Below are 15,488 nucleotides of genomic sequence, written 5' to 3'. Positions count from 1 at the left end.
GGTTAAAAAAATATAAACAACATTCAAAAATGATTTTTGATGTGCAAGCACTACCCAATTGGATTGAGATATGAACTACCTAATTACCTCTTCATCATCCATGGAATAGATAATTTTGAGCTATTCTTAAAAAAGACACTAGTATCTTATGGTTTTAAAAATCGTTCAAAAGCAAGATGACTACCCTAATAATCTCAATTGTTTTTTTCTTGAAACACCCAAATCAGCAAAACTTAAACCTTATACACTCAAAAAAATCCTAAGATTTTTTAAATTACAAGCATATAATCAAAATTACATATATGAAACATATGATATTAGAAGAAAAAGAGATATCCATTAATGGATGAAAATGGTAGATTCAAGATAAAGAGAGATTTTACTGTGTTAATTTCAAAGTGAAAATATAGAGTTTTCAACATGAAATGAGAGAAATGAGAAAGACCTTGACATCACTGTTGTAAAGAAAGAAGAGGTAGAAGAGAAAAGAAAGGTAGAAAAATTAAAAATAAGGGTTTTAGGATTTGAATAAAGAAGAGATAAGTGATAGAAATCAATGTTTTGATGAGGGTATTTTAAGAATAAAAAATAAATTCTGAATTCTGAAGTTTCATCCAACATCCCCCCATCCTTGAGCTAAAACTTTTGAATTTTGGTTCTTAATTCTAAAATTTGAATTGAAACAAACGGCAATAGGACTTCTAAAGTCCGAATTTTAAAGGTGGACCACCTCCATTCAAACTTCAGAAGTGTTACCAAATAGACATTAAAACTTAGGTGAAATTTGGTGGAAAAGAGAAAAAAGTCGAGTGAGATTTGGGATTTCGAGTTCATGGTGTAGAAGAGAAGAGAGTTGACTTAGAATCTTGTTTTTTTACTAATGATTTCAAGATTTGGAGAAAAGAGAGGGAAGAGAAACGAATTTATAGTCTTTTTGAGTGCTGAATTTTGAACTCAACCTAACAGGTAAACTCAAAAACTCACTGACGTGGCATGGGCAAAGAATCATAGATTCCCTCCCTCAGGATACACAACCAATCTGACTGACCTACCATCTGCACTTGTGTATCCTGAGCGAAAGAATCTAATGTTCTTTGCGCATGACACATTGGTGAGTTTTAAGTCCAGCTGTCAGTTTGAATTAAAAAATCATTACTCTTTTCTTTTTTTTTTATATAAATCTTTAATTTGACGTGGCTACTAACTGTGTTTGGTAGCTGCTTCAGAAAACAGGCTCCACGTCAAGGCGCGTACAACTAGTGTATGACATGAGGGTAAGCTCAACTTGAACTTCCGACCTAAAGTTATTTAGAAATGTGTCAAACCACTGAGGTCATAAAGAAAAGAGCTCAACTAGCCTTACTAAGTTAGTAAGGATTTCACCCTTACTAAGAATCCTTGGGCTCAACTTTTGGCATCCAAAACCAATGAAATTATACTTTAGGGTAGTAGAGGATGAAATTCTATGAACTTTTAAATAAAAAAAGTTATTTTTCATTATTGAATTTTAATTTTGAATTTGATAGCTCAGTGGAAGTTCAGTAGTAGTCCGACGCATTTTCAAAACCTTGGAACAAGTCCAAAAGAACAAAAAAAAAAAAGATTATTTTTGGGTAATCCATTTTGAACAAAACGTCCCTGGGTAAGACTTAAAATCCTACCAAGTAAGGATTAGTGTAAAGAAAAATACATCCAATATCAAAGAAAATTTTATTCAACAGAATTGATGGACCGTAACAAGAGGTGGAATATGTGATTTAATTCGACACAACGTGAAGAACTTTACAAGGGCTTGACATGTCACAAATCCTCTTGAAGTATGGGGGGAGGGGTTCGGGAACGTGGATTCAGGTGGTGCATGACTATCGTCAACTCATGTAGAGACGTCGGATTAAGAACTTTGAAAAAAAAAATTGAAAAAAAAAGTTATTTTTTTACTGAATTTTAATTTTAAATTTAAAAGAATGGCCGTCCATTTTCAAAGTATTGGAACATTCCTTATTTAAAAATCGATCCGGGCCACGTTCTAGCTGTCTGAGGTGTTATTTGATCAACAACACATGGTACCCAAAATTTCTCAAATTGGCTAATACCACAATTAGGCTTTTGCTCAATTTTATCAGAAGGCATGGATGTATGTGGCTATATGATTTAATTGGTTAAAATAAATATAGCTTAAAATTTATGCATTTAAGATTCGATTATTTTTATATAAAAAATAGTTTTTTTTTCAGATGGTTTTTACTTTTGGCAAATTACCATCTCGCGACCTTATAATTGTTCATTTTAGTTCTCAAAATATGAATCGCGAAATCACAAGTTTTTCTCACTGATATTTTTATTTCTAAGTGGCGATCTCGCTGGTATCTCACTAAGAGTAGCTAACCTGCCAGATAGCAACGAAACTTGCAAGATTGTCACTTTAAACTATGAGCTCATCACTTGAAAAACCTACGTTTTGGGAAATTTCACTATTTTTCTCTTTTTGGGTGGGTAAGTTGGACTTGTTGAACCCACGGTCTTAAAGTTGCTTTGCAATGTGTCAAACTAACTGAACCTTGCCATTGTTACTCAAAATAACACTCAAAGAGAACCATTGATTTTCCTCGTGTGTGTGTGTGTGTGTGTGACACTCGAGAAAATGCGTCAATGGTTTCCTGCACACTCGAGTACATTCTCAATGCTACTTAGGGAGTTAACTTCAAGTTGCTTTAGTATTTTTCCTTCCGAAAATCTTGTGAAGACCAATACTTCGATAGTAAGAGTGGTTGAGGAAGAAATCGAGCTTACAGACAATAACCATAATCATCTTCATCAGCATTCTCCTTGACATATGTGATCCCCACATGCATGGATGAGCCAAGAATAACCCAACACCATTATCATTGAAGCCTTATCCCAACAATTTGACAGGATAAGATGAAAGAAAAAAAAAATAACAGGATAAAATTATAGAAAATGGAAGCTGTTCCGCCATGGACGTGTTCAGTCCAACTAATACAACTGCCATTACCAACCTGTTACTACAAGCCATACTTCGACTAAAGGAAACAGAAACACAAGAGTGGCTAAACATTGGTTCCTATTAAGAAGACGAGAGAATAAATTACACTATGTACGTGTGTGGGTAAGACGAGGAGAGCCATGTAGATACAGAAGGATGTAAGACCCATGGGAAAGGGTCGGTTCAGTGACTATGTCTTGCTTTGGTAATAGTCTTTATCAAGCCTTTGACAATTTTCCAAAACCAAAACACGTTCATCACTGCCAATATGGAAGGCACCACTAGCAAGGTGTAGAAGCCCAAAGGAAATATTTGTTTGATCTGAAAATCAATAATAGAAAAATAAGCGGTATGTGTAAGTGCACGCAAGAGCGTGTGTGTATGTGTATTATTCCAATTTTTAATCACACACATAGGGGAGCTGATTCATCTTTAAGAAAACAATGGACTTTTAAATAGAGGACCAATTACCTGATCAAAATGGAGGTACATGTGGACATAGAAAAAGATGAACAGAAGGATCCTCGCAACCTGAAGTCAGACAACATCCACAAGTTATAAATCATACCGAAAGGTTAACTACAAATACACAAATAGAAAAGAAATTTTGAAAACCCCAAAATCTGCATTTAATTATATCTTTAAAACAATAACAAGTCAGAAATATGACAGCCCAGTGACTGCATACAGACTTGGTGGTCCTTCAGAACCCAGTAAAAAAGTGGACAGGCATTGGTCAGGCTCCCAAAGTCTCCATCTGATTCTTTCATGAAACTAGTGAATTTTAATCGACTCCTCTCAAACCAAATTTGGAGAAAAAGAAAGATTTGTGGTTGAATGAGTTCTTAAACACTGCTTCTAAGAGAGTGTGCACCATTCAACATAATTGCCAAAAAGTGAACATCAGCCATATACATCAACCTAGGATTACAATTTGAATCATAGATTAAATTCCTACAATTTTCATGCAAATTTTATGATTCAATTAAGATAACAATTTTAAATATTAGTACTCTCAAGTCTTATGATTTAAATTAAAAATGGGACACATTTTAATGTACGGAACAAAGACTCATTTTCTGCTTTGGTTTTCCCTACAAGTTACTAAAGAACAAAAAAATAAACTATTAATGTGTAATTCTTCCTTGTTAAACAAATTTATGGGATGTTTCTTACCATGTGAGACGAAAGTTTAACTTTTGTGCTTTTGCATGCTTTATGTTTTCTACCATGTGAGACAAATGACCATTTTGATACAGATAGGCCATGGACCATGGATTATCTTTCACATCAAGTGCCCTTAACAGTAAAAAAAAGTCAAAAAGGAATTCAGCGGTAAACTACTTGGTGGATTTAGGGATATGAAGTGCGCAAATTTTTTATACAAGCATTCTATAGACAGAGAACCAGAACCATCTCTAGTTCATTTTCTCTTTGCTTTATTTTAAGTAATAGGTTTCTTTCAAGTATGAGGCAAATATATAACTTTTTGTTCAATTTTTTGGTAGGGAAACAGGAGAATAAGGGGTGTTGAACCCATGCCCGAGGTATAACCACTCACAAATTTACCCGCTTACAAGGTTGGCACTTTCTAATGTTTGGTGTTGTTGCCAGATAAGCCTGTTTTTAACAAGACAAGTAAAAGGAAAAAAAACGGAGTGTCGATCCCATGCCTGTGGTTTTACCAGTCACAAATTTACCAGATTACAAAGTTGGCATTATAAACGAGCAAGTTGGCATCTAATGTAGGTGTTTTTCTCATGAAGCATCACCTAATAAGGATGAAAAGAAATGCATGTCCATGCTTGCAATTTGAAAGATTTAAAGTTCGAGACTTTATTAATGAGAGATCAAAATCTAGTTTAATGATGAGAAGACAATGGGCAGAAATATGTTTCTATATGATGAGAAATTGAGGATTAGACATTTTTATTTATTTTCATAGAACTATTGAACATTATTAATGTTAATTGTTTTAATTTAGGAGTAATATATTTATAAATCCTATGATCTACCAATTTGAATCCTGATTCAAATTAAATCCCACTGCTTGCATTTTATTATCTGGTACTATTCAACACGACCCAAGTTGCGCCAACCTAGCTTGTCAGATCTTGAAGGGTCCAAGTCGGTTAAACTCTAACCAAGAAGTTTTTCCTATACATGAACATCCCAAATGGTTTCATCATCATGATGTCCTCTATTAATTCTACTATCTTATATACACTCTCACTACCTCAATCCACGTTCTTTTGGTCTCTCTCTTACTCTTTTAGAACTTTCAACTTGCGCAATTTTAATTGTGAGAGCTTTCATTGCCCATGATAAAACCATCTCAATTGACTTTCCTTTGGAATATCACCTATTGAGGCTACTCCTACATTTACCTTAACTAGTTAATTTCTAATTTTGCCTTCCCCAAAGTTTCTAGTCATCAATCTAAGCATTCTCACCTCTACTATGCTCAATTCATAGATGTTATCTTTTGATTGCCCAACATTCAGCCCCATATATGTGCTCCATTCTAATTTGACCTTTCCTAATTTTTCTAGTAGTCACCCATCTAAGCATCCTCACCTCCACTAGGCTCAATCTGTGCACATGTAATTTCTTGACAACGTAACATCCAGCTATAAGAAAGCTTTGCATATGTATGCATAAAACTTTCTACAACCACTCATTCTATGCATATATGGGCATAGATGCATCTCTTTGTCCACCTGCATGCTTATGTATCCTTAGCTCATGATACACAGACATTGTAGCATACCTTAATTATGCAACAACCAACAATATTCTTGAAAGGTTCTAAATCATACCAGCCACCCCAAGAACATTGCGATGCCATTGAAGAGATAAAGCTTGGAACCCTTTTGTCCAGCAGAATCCAAGTACCTGCACATGTACTTTTGGTAGATAAGCCAATGCTGATCGTCAAGAATAGGAAGTAAACTATTTTTTTAGGATGATAGAATTTACCATCTTAGATTTACAAAGGGAGTTGTGCTCTCCGAAAATAAAACCATCAGTATGTAAATTTGAGCTTGACCACTTATGAGTGCGAGGAAGATTGCAAACATGGAGAGCACATGATGTAGAACCTAAAAGAGGATAAGATGACCAAAAATATCAAAACCAACACATAAAGACTAACTTATCAACTCTTATCTCTGATGAGTTAGTTAAGTATGATGGGCTCAAAGTACCAATCCAGCTATAGTTTTAAAAGAGATTTTTTTCTTGTAATTCGGATAAATGAAGCCAGGAAATTGAATGACTTGTTTTAGGGTTGAGCCCATGTTGACGAACAATGGGTGAGTAGAACAATCTCAAGTAGTTTTAAAGGACTTCCAACAAAGGTATACAAGTACTTACATACTCCAGACCACCTAAAGCTGGGAAATTCCAAAGGATCATTCCCAAATCTGAGAGAAAATAACCCACTGAGATCTGTATGAAAGAAGGACAACATCCAACCAAATAAATAATAATCAGATCACAGAAAACCAATCAAAGTTATAATAAGTATTTTACCACACTATCATTTAATGAAATCCTAACTTTTTTGCATCACCATCCCCTTTCCTGTTCAAGAAAAAGGTCAGCAATATATATTAGATTCATTTCTGAAATCTTCTAGTTATATTATTAACTGATAAGTTGGCCTTGGAGAAGTGGTTCCCTTCTGATATGGCTAATAAGAGTGCAGCATGAAACACAACTACCAAATACTAACATAAGCTAAGATGAGATGCTGCCATTCACTAGTAAAAGAAATAATGCCTAAAAATAAAAATCCAAGCAGATTAGTTCCTATCCAGCCCATAAAAATTGATTCATTTTTTTTTGTTCATGGAGCCGATCCCATCAGAATTAATTCCAATCACATGTATCAGTTGGTTTATATTCCATGAGAGAGTCCCATGGTCTTCTAACCATGGGAAATGTGCCATGTTCAATTAAAGGATATTATCATTTGTGTACAAGGTTGTGTGTGAAAATGTTTTCCTTGGCCACATACACATCAAACATCGAGTCATCTTCAATTTGCAAAGTAATGTAAAACAGTGAAAAACATCCTCATTAGTGTATAATCAAGTAGACGAAATCTTGAAGCTTCAATTCAGACTTGTATATCCTTCAAAATCAACATGTTCCTTCAATACAAAGCGCATAACTGTATACTTTTGAGATATCATGCATTGTTGTAACTTCAAGAGATTAATGGTCATGCTTTGTATGTAATTGGAAAGCAAAAAAATTTACTTATAATTTTTACTTATTTTTAAAATTCTCCTCATCCAAATCTTCCCTTCACTTCTTGCAGATTCCGACGCCAAAGTAAAGTTGACCCCTCATTATAGTGGCTGCAAACTGAATCTTTGATCCTATACCAATCTATTCTGATCTAAGCACTCCAGGCTTGATAACAATTTAAAAACAAAAGTTTTGGGCCATATTTCTATTGAATTCTAGCACCTTAAAGCTTTTAGCAATTTATCCAATTCTCGAGTAAGATAAGTGATTTTTCTCTGGCTCTAGAGATATATTGGTTCAAATTTTTTAGGATAAGCGACTACCTCTCTTTGGAATATACATGTGGATTTATCTGGAGAAATTTATGCACAACAGATGCTTCTTGACCACGTTATTTATTGAAAAATGTTGATCAATAGTCTCAATGTCAACAGCCATGGTAAGCTCTTATGGAGACTAACATGGAACACTATGATTTTTCTCAGCTCTCAGATCAAAATCATATTCCAACTCTTGAAAAAGATGGGACATCTCCTTCGAATGTTTCTATTGCACATTTCATACAACATTATAACATTATAGCACACATCTAGCCGCACATCTTTAAGCTTGCAATCAGATGAGGTCACAAAATGCCACATGTAACCTATGTATGTCTAGAGGAGCTAAGAATATGCCTAAGAACCAGAATTCCAACTATGACCAATGAGGTAGGATGAAGTAAGGAGGTCCAGACAAGGGAATGACGGAGAAGAATGTGGTCAATTGGAAATGATGGGTAGGATAGGAAATCTTGAGAGAATGTACAACAATTATAGAAAATATTTTTATTTTCAAAAAATATGAAGAAAAAAAAAAATGGAATCTTGCTTCTTGAATATTGCAAAATAATCGTTTAATCTTTCTTTTTGAGTCTTGAATCTTGATTCTTTCTTCTTGACCTTGATGCAAATGATTCAAGGAGTGGAAGACAGAAAATGCAATTAGATTGTAAAAAAACAATAAGTTAGAATTTAAAGGGGAGCTAAAATGAGAGTAGATGAAGTTAAAATGAAAAGAGAAATAGGTTAAGAGTGTTGTAGTAATGGAGATATTTATAAAATAAAAATCTAGCAAGAGAATCACCTTCTCAAGTCAACACAAGGTTTATTCTCCTCAAGAGATGGGTAAGCTTAAAAAAGAAGACAATGTGATGTTATATTAAAGCATTTGAGTGCACCAAGACAACCTATAACATTATTCCAATAAATAAAGAGATCCAGAAATAGAATAAACACAACCAATAGGAAAATGTACAACAATCTGGTTAAAGTGGTTAGAATTTCACTTTTAGAAAACCTCAAAACTTTCCTTCTGCAGTAATAACATACCCCTAATATGGTGTTAGATAGGCCAGAATTTTTTTTTACAATCGATTCATCAGGAGAACTTTCATTGAAAAGATCTGATAACAGAACAAGATAGAAAGCAGCAACTGCTACAATAAGTGCATGGAATGTAGAAAAACCCCTGCATAGACGTGGAAGTTATCAAATAGTGATTTGTGGAAAGTAATTGAACATTGACAGCAGAAAGGAATAACCATATATACACCATTTAACTTAAAAGGGAAATATTACCGGTTGTTCCATTCAATTTGTTCTGCTTTGCTTAGCTTGGTATAGCCTTTGAAGCACAACAAGCTAATAAAACCTGTAACTTCATACACCTTTAAGAAAGAAAAAAAAGTGCACACTTGAAGAAATTATAATTTTCCAAATGTGAAGACCTCAATAACAATAACACCTAAAAGGTATACTTCATGCAAAAAGTTGTGTCATGCTTGAAAGTGAATTTAGAGTTAAAAGGAAAAGGAAGAACCACAGAAAAAAGAAGCAAACCGTGTGTGATGGATGAAATGGACCAAAGAAAAAAATAAAGGTTTAGGAAAAATTTCCCAATAACATATGAAAATTTCCTATCCTGTCAAATGCAGTTTATGGACAGCATTATGTGTCAAACAATGTAATATTTCCGCTTAAATGAAGGGGCCAGAGACAGCTGATCTAAAAATTATTTTCTTTCTCATCCATTTCAGGCCGATAGCTCACACCTAACATGGAGTAATGATTGTCAAGAAAACATAATGACAGTATACGTTCTACGAATATGAACAAGTGACAAAAATGGTGGTGAATACAATTATTAGCAATGGTACCTCATCCATCTATGGTGCAAAAAGAACTATATGACTCGAACACTATTGAGGGTAATTTGAAAATGTTAATGATGCCAATAAACATAAAAAAAATAGAACTCATTCTACCCAAACCAGGCTAAGCAAAGCAAATTAATATTACTATAAACAAGAATAGAGAATATGGTACTTAAATAGGCACTTACAATCATGCACATAACGATGCCAGCCAAAACAGACGGAAGCCAGAAAAATCGTTCGCTTGTTGCGAAATAGTCAGCTAAGGTATCTAGTGCCATGTCACTTGTCGCAGGAATTAACAAAGATCAAACTGCAGCAAAAGACAACATAAATCCTAAATTCAGTAATAAAGAATTATAATAAATCAGCACCAATGAGAAGAAGGGTCGTAGTGCAAGTTGAGCGTTCTAAATTGGTGAAAGGAGGCCTAGTGAAGTGTATTGCATTACGACTCCAAAGAGACAAGGACTTTAACTTTCTGCACCGTTATTACCTAGGAGCTTTTGGTGTATCAATTAGGTTAGCCAGAACCATATCTCAGGTTCAAGTCTCAAAAGATTCGACTTGGGTAAAAGGCTACCTTGAGACCCAAGGCGGGTTCCAAAGGGAAAACTGCCATAGATCCTAGGGAAAGAACTACTTGAGTGCCTCGAAAGAAGGGTACCAAAGTAAAAGCTGCCAAATAGTGGGCCTTAGTAGATGTCGACCGTAGAGCGTATTCTTTCTAGTTTTTCTATTTGTTTTTTTAAAGATGGGAGTGCTTGGACACGTAGACCTAACTAGCAAAGGGCAAGGCAATTACCCTCTTAGAGCATCATATCTCATACAAATCCCACAGATACATGCAATACACCCACAAACCACACATACCAGGTAAGTCGAGATGAACCCTCGTGGGTGGCCAATGAGGGGGGTTGAACTCAAGACCTCACCCTTTTTGGGGGGAGTTCTTGACTACTATACCCAACATTTGTTGGTTACACATTAGTGTGTTATAAAGCATGGTGGGTGTGTTACAACTCCCAAAGAAATAAGGGCTTAACTTTCCGCACCATTATAGTGTTCCAGTTAACCACATCTCAACTTCAAGTTTCAAAATGGGTGACTTGGGGAAAGAGCTATCTAGAGGCACGAGACGGATACCAGAGTCCGCCATTAGCCCAAGTCAGCTGGAAAGCATTACAGTTAGTGTGTTACGACCCCAAAGAGATAAGGACTTAACATTAACGCCTATATGCGTGTTACATCCCCAAAGATCCGTGCCATTAACGCCTATATACTTTTGAAGTATTGGTTAGATTCGTATCAAATTGAGGTAATCCATGAAAAAAAAAAAAAAACAAAGGAAAAAAAAATATGAAGCAAATGCCTTAACATAAGAAATAAAGAGAAGATTTGAACCCCTAACTTGGATTCATGAATAATCGACTCCAAATTACATTCGAAAGCATGAACTTATTGAACATCAAAAAAGAAAAATCTTTCAAGAAACATATATGTTCTATATATTTAGCCAAAAAATATATATTCTATAGATGCCCCCTTCAAAGACAAATTCAGTAAATCTTCAAACAGTATCTTAAAAAATGCAATAAAATTTAAAAAATAAATAATGATGACGAAACACCTTAAGATATAAGCAGAGAAGACGAAGAACAGAGACGAATGGAGAGGGGTTTGGGAGTTTTTGAGAAGTGGTATTGGTTCTGGAACAAGGTATGGGCTGTAGTTGTGACCACACGTGTGGATATCAAAACCTGAAGTCGAACCAATACACTACACACGGCACGCGTAGCAGATCGAGATAAAGAGAGAATCCACACGGAGACACAGAGTCTGTAATTATATTTTCTGAGTTTTTTTGGATGTAAATTGTAGAGAGATTTAAGAAAGTAATCCAATCGAAATCCCTGTTTTAAAGAAGTCTCCAGAATTATACGACGTTGCTTTGACGTTGATAGAGTGCGAATCTTTCGTATAAAGCAAATATGCGAAGTGAGTAAGAAGCGACACGTTTATTTTAACTAATAAATATATGAAAAAGCTCAAGCCCTGCTCTTTAGACTTCAATGACCAGTTTTTTTTTTTTTTGCTTTTTCTACTTTTAAGTTAGAAAAATAAGATAAATGATTTCGTTTGACTTGTTTTAATTTTTACGGATTTTAATTGAAATTCAAAAATGATTTCTAAAAGAAATCGTCCAAGAGGGATTTCTTCAAATAACTTTTGCGGGAAGTCAAAAATATAAAATATCTCAAGTGTAGTTACCAAAATATCCTCCATCTTTAATTAAATTTTCAATCAAATTTAACCTTGAAAAATAAAATGAGATTATTGAAATATCCTTCATCTTTGTCAATTATCAAAATATCCTTCATTTTTAATCAATTTTTCAATCAAACTTAATCTTAAAAAATAAAAAGAAATTATCAAAATACCCTTAACTTCCAAAATACCTTTCATTTTTATCAAAATACCTTTCATTTTTACTAATTATCAAAATATCCTTCATCTTTAATCAAATTTTCAATTAAACTTAATTTTAAAAAATAAAAGAGAATCATTAAAATACCTTTCATTTTTAATCAAATTTTCAACCAAATTTAATCTTAAAAAATAAAAGGAAATGATCAAAATACCATTCATCTTTACTACCAAGATCAAAAGTAGTTCATCATTACTACTTTATTACTAAAACACCATTCATTTTTATGTGGATGTTGGATTGTATAATATGCAAGTATTTTCTTTATCATATGTTCATTTTTAAGAGGAGATGCTGCTGAAATTTCGATAAAATTATAAAATTTATAAATTTATTTAAATTAAAAATAATTATATAATTAATATTTAATGTAAATTTATTATATATATAGTGTAATTATATATTTATTAAGGTATTCTGTTCATTTTTGTGTATTCTAGGTGCATTATCAACATTAAAGGTATCTTGATCATTTTTCATAATTTAACAATAAAAAGTTGTCAAACAAACATCAATTTCTGACTTATGTGTTTCTGTAACAAACAAGTTTCTGTTGGATGTGACTTTTCAGAATTTGGGCTTCTGTTTCTTTAAAAAACTAACTTCTAGAACTGGAGCTGACTTTTGTAAAGAACAGACTCTCAGCTTGTGGGTGTTTGGATTCGCTTTTGTGTTCTACTTCTTATTAACGGTTAAAAGTATAACCGATTCTGAGGCAAATAATGAGTGTTTCCAGGGGCAGACTCAGGATTTTCTTGTAATGAGGGCAAACTATGGTTAGTTGTATAGTTGAAGAACTTGAAGATGAATGGTTTTATGGAGAAATTCAAAGGTTTTTTGTTAGAAATTGAAGAAAAAGATATTTAGGTCATTTTCAATTAGTATATAAGAAGGGTAATGTCATCGACAAAAAATTAAATTGAGGGGGGGGGGGGGGGGGGCGCAAATGAGGTTAAAAGTGAGGGAATGGGGGTAGATGGGGCATGTAATTAGTTGAAAATATAGGAGTGTCTCAAAGTTTTGTGGGGGCAATTAATCCCATCAACTCCTTACTGGCTCCGTCCCTAAGTATTTCCAAATTTTTTTTTAAAGATATTTGAACAATAGAAACCTAGTTTAGAGAAGCAATAAGCATCTCATATAAAAGGTATTAATGGGTGGTCATTTAATTAGAATTGAAACCGAAAACTTGATTCATGTTTTTTTTTTCTTAATTAATGCTGGAATGACCACAATGGGGGACACATCTTGGCGTGGGTGGTGGGCACATGTCCATAAATGTATTTTTCTCGAGATATGCATAAAATGTATTTATGGACATGCGTGCGCCACCACATCAAAATGCCTACCGTTAAGGTCACTCTAACACGACTCTTCTTTCTTTTAGAGTCGTGATAAAATGACTCTCCCACATGTCATACTAAAATCGACTCCTTGATGTGGGGTGTGCCAAAATCGTAGACTTCATCCCTCTAAATACATAATCACACGTTACTATAAATCTGTGCAATTGTGTATCTCGATGAAAGGAAATCTATGGTTCAGACACACCCTACGTCAAGGGAATCAATTGAGTATACATGTGGGGGAGTCAGATTATCACAACCCTTCTTTTTAATGGGTAAGTTAGACTTGAACCCATAACCTCAAAATTATTTTGCAATGTGTCAAATCAATTGAATTAGGGGTCAAGACCTTTTTTTTTTTTTTTTCTTGAGTCGTGTTGGGGTGACACAAATGGAGATACAAAGGTGACAAAATGATATGGTGTCGCGCACATTATCGTAGATGCTTTTATTTGAGATACGAGTAAAAAGCATCTATGATTATGTACACGCCACCACATCATTTTTGTCACCTTTGAGTCTCCATTTGTTTCACGCAATAATTTTCTTTTTTTTTTTCTCCTCTTACTTGGGTCTTAAATGGAATCAAATCAATATGAATCAGACCCATTATGTTCTATCTAATTGGTACCCGAAAATAATTTATTATATCATTTAAATTTGAATTTTGTTAACTTGTGCCCTAACAGTAAAGTTTATTAAATACACCTTGTGATTTGACTTTTGTATAAAAAATGGCCTCAAAAAATATTTTTTTTACAAAAAATATCCCTAATCCTTGTTCAGTAAGTGTATTTAATGCACTTTAGGGCACATGTTAACAAGACCCTTTAAATTTATACTAATGACATTTTAAAATTTTTCTACCCTTTAAAATTAATAAATGTAACATAAAATTTTTCAAGTTTCCATATAAACTACGCGTTAGAGTTAAAAATGGACCATCTCTCTTAGAAATTTATTTCTTGTAAAGAAATGAATTTTAAATTGTAAACAATGATTAACTTGTTTCTTTATTGGAATAAATTGTAATTAAGTAAATGCTTTTGTATATATATATATATATATATTTTTATGAAGGAGAAATGTTTTATAATAAGTCAAAGAAATTTTTTTTGTTCACTCGATTCTGATTCTACTTATTATAGAGCCGAATTTGGAATTGATAAGAATTATGACCGAAAAAATGAATGGTTCCGATTTTAGGGAAATGATGCCAAATTAAACACAATATGATCAAATCTAATGATCTAATTAGAGAATATAAAGATAAAATCTGAAAGGATGAAAATCAGTATATAAAATAAGAACAGGACAATGAAGTACACGATTTTCGTTAAAATAATTAAAATTATGTTTGATCGATGATCGGCTTGATCATCACTATTTTCAAGTGAGTCCACTACAATCCAAAAGATAAGAGGTAGACGACTGATTCTCGTGATAGGTTCCCACATATATAACATCAAACATCTTGTATTAATGAAAATAGCAAATTTGGGCCATGTCAATGATTGTTTTGTTCTTCACTTGGCATATATTAGTTGTAATCACATATACTTTGATCAGCAATACAAACAAACAAGTGGTTTTAAAATTATTTATATGGTTGATATCAGCCACACATACTCTAAAAGTGACAAACAGTATCTTAACAACCCATTTGGTAAAATCTTTCTTTAGAAATGTTTGACTTATCTGGTAAAATGGCAAGTTCGAATAGTAGAGATTGACGATTCAAATCATTGAGATCAACGATTCAAATCATTGATTGCAATAGTTTGATTCGTTGATTGCAATGAATCACGTTGACATTAATGATTGTAACATGGTTGGTCTCAACAATTTGAATGTTAATCTCAATGATTAATGTTCAAATGTTGAGATCGATGATTTACAATCTTGGATTTCGATGATTGTAAATAGTCGATCTCAAGTATTTGAATTGTCGGTCTTGACAAGCAATTTGAATCGTGGATCCCAACAATTGAAAGGGGTTAGGAGGGATGAGGACAACCAATTTATTAAGTGGACCTTGAAAAAATAAGGAGGATTTAAAATGAAGTCCCTCTCACCGGTTACATTAAGTAATTTTTCCTCTATTTGATTGTGGTTGAACTATGAGCATACGTAGAACTAACAATAACCATTAATGACCTTACCAACACATAAAATGTGGCATAAGTGTCCTTAATCTCA

At 33.5% G+C, this 15,488-nt stretch overlaps 1 protein-coding gene across 1 annotated transcript; it reads right to left on the bottom strand.

The window, feature by feature from the left end:
- Positions 1-2,920: 2,920 nt before the first annotated feature.
- LOC147397099 (uncharacterized) lies at positions 2,921-11,362 on the bottom strand. The gene is made up of 9 exons (XM_086452544.1): positions 11,086-11,362; positions 9,644-9,768; positions 8,881-8,969; positions 8,632-8,770; positions 6,380-6,454; positions 5,984-6,105; positions 5,824-5,899; positions 3,476-3,535; positions 2,921-3,325 (listed from the first exon to the last, which is right to left on the bottom strand). Exons 2-9 carry the CDS (start codon positions 9,734-9,736, stop codon positions 3,188-3,190), a joined length of 792 nt encoding a protein of 263 aa, XP_086308670.1. The 5' UTR covers positions 9,737-9,768; positions 11,086-11,362; the 3' UTR covers positions 2,921-3,187.
- Between the last annotated feature and the right edge of the window lie 4,126 nt (positions 11,363-15,488).

This window comes from Akebia trifoliata, chromosome 8, assembly GCF_017979445.1.
Source record: "Akebia trifoliata isolate Shusen 1 chromosome 8, ASM1797944v1, whole genome shotgun sequence".
NCBI classification, from domain to species: Eukaryota; Viridiplantae; Streptophyta; class Magnoliopsida; order Ranunculales; family Lardizabalaceae; genus Akebia; species Akebia trifoliata.
The sequence above is the reverse complement of the archived record's forward strand: the minus strand, read 5'-3'. Positions and strand labels throughout refer to the sequence as shown.

Coding starts and splice junctions, on each gene's coding strand:
- LOC147397099 (XM_086452544.1), bottom strand. CDS start 9,736: ATGGCACTAGATACCTTAGCTGACTATTTCGCAACAAGCGAACGATTT. Junction 8,771..8,880: donor CAAATTGAATGGAACAACCG/GTAATATTTCCC, acceptor ACGTCTATGCAG/GGGTTTTTCTACATTCCATG. Junction 3,536..5,823: donor CAATGTTCTTGGGGTGGCTG/GTATGATTTAGA, acceptor GTCTGACTTCAG/GTTGCGAGGATCCTTCTGTT.